The 1,270-nt window shown below is 41.1% G+C and overlaps 1 protein-coding gene across 2 annotated transcripts in view; it reads right to left on the bottom strand.

Annotated features, from left to right (window-relative positions):
* Positions 1-1,270, bottom strand: part of LOC106512899 (cytochrome c-b) — a 2,512-nt gene extending 1,242 nt beyond the window's left edge. The window contains exons 1-2 of one of the 2 annotated variants that reach the window (XM_014001428.1): positions 1,163-1,270; positions 311-487 (exon numbers count right to left, since the gene is read on the bottom strand). In XM_014001428.1, coding sequence (XP_013856882.1) covers positions 311-482 — 172 coding nt within the window. In that variant the 5' untranslated portion in view covers positions 483-487; positions 1,163-1,270. Of the gene's footprint in view, positions 1-310; positions 488-851; positions 960-1,162 lie in introns of those variants that run through there. The other variant, XM_014001429.1, reaches the window with a different exon arrangement.

Raw genomic sequence — 1,270 nt, forward strand, 5'->3', positions numbered from 1 at the left:
GTACAGAGTCCTGATCACTCCTAACTTGTATCACTCCACTCCCTGTTAACAATAAGTGTTAATTAGGTGTCAACGATAGCCAGGTGATGTGAGTATCAGTCACATGGAGGCAGTGCTTAAAAGCCTGAATTTTGCCTGAAACTCTCAGACTGAAGAAGTCTTTTGGAGAAAAGACGAAACGTTTCATTAGAGAAGAACCCGTCCAGAAGACCTATACAATTTTTTTCTTTTTTAATGAAGAAGAATGTTCACAAAACTCTAACGTTAATGATTATTTCACATAAAGCAGCACAGAGAGTTCAATAAATACCTTTGTCTTTGTTGGCGTCTGTGTAGCTGAAGCCTTCTGCCTGGCCTGTTTTACGTCCAAAGAGGCCCCAAAGGTTGGGGCCGGTCTTGTGCTTGCCACCTTTGTCCACAGTGTGACACTGGGAACACTTCTGGACAAATATCTTCTTTCCTTTTTCTGCGTCTCCAGACATGTTTTCTAAATACAAGAGAGTACAATTAAAGTTGCAGAACTTTTAAAATACAATTCACAAAGCAAATCTCAGAGTATGTGTTGTGAAGGACGCTCGGCTACTACCACACCAAATTTCAGTTCAAGAACTTCAAACTTAACAGAGTTGTAGCCATTTTTGTGTTTGATAAAGCTGATCAGCAGGGGAGGCCATTAGTAAAGGTGACGACTCCAAAGGTTAATCAGTTACAGAGGAACATCCAGTGATTACTTCCTGAAAGTTTCACTAAAATCCGCTCAGCAGTTCATGAGATATTTTGCTAACAGACACATAGGGAAAAAACACACATTTGTACATTTTCACCTGTTTAATAGAAAATAAAATACTGACACTAGAGGGCGATCTTCTCCAAGTTACACGACTGATTTTGTAATGAAATTGTTGGCAAAAATACCAAAGCTGTGTGATTCAAATGTGAAACCACAGCAGGGTGTAACCTATGGCAAAAGTGTCACAGTTAAGAGGGAAAAAAATAAGAGCAAAAATACAGGAAAGTAGGTAAATTCTCAGGAAAGAGGCTCAAACCGGTTCTAGGCCACGTTTTTAGGAGGGAGGAAGCGACAGATCCGAATCAAACCGCCTTTTTAGTCGAAATGAGCCCCCACTGAGGGGCAGCTGATCCTTTAATACCCCCCTCTTACCTTGTATTTATATGTAGTGGATATTCAGACAGATTGAAGTCACGTCGGACCCGGGTTTCACCCTCCTGCCGGCTCTTTCCGCTTACGTTGTAAAAAAACGTGCTTCCT

Source organism: Austrofundulus limnaeus, unplaced genomic scaffold (genome assembly GCF_001266775.1).
Source record: "Austrofundulus limnaeus strain Quisiro unplaced genomic scaffold, Austrofundulus_limnaeus-1.0 Scaffold9, whole genome shotgun sequence".
NCBI classification, from domain to species: Eukaryota; Metazoa; Chordata; class Actinopteri; order Cyprinodontiformes; family Rivulidae; genus Austrofundulus; species Austrofundulus limnaeus.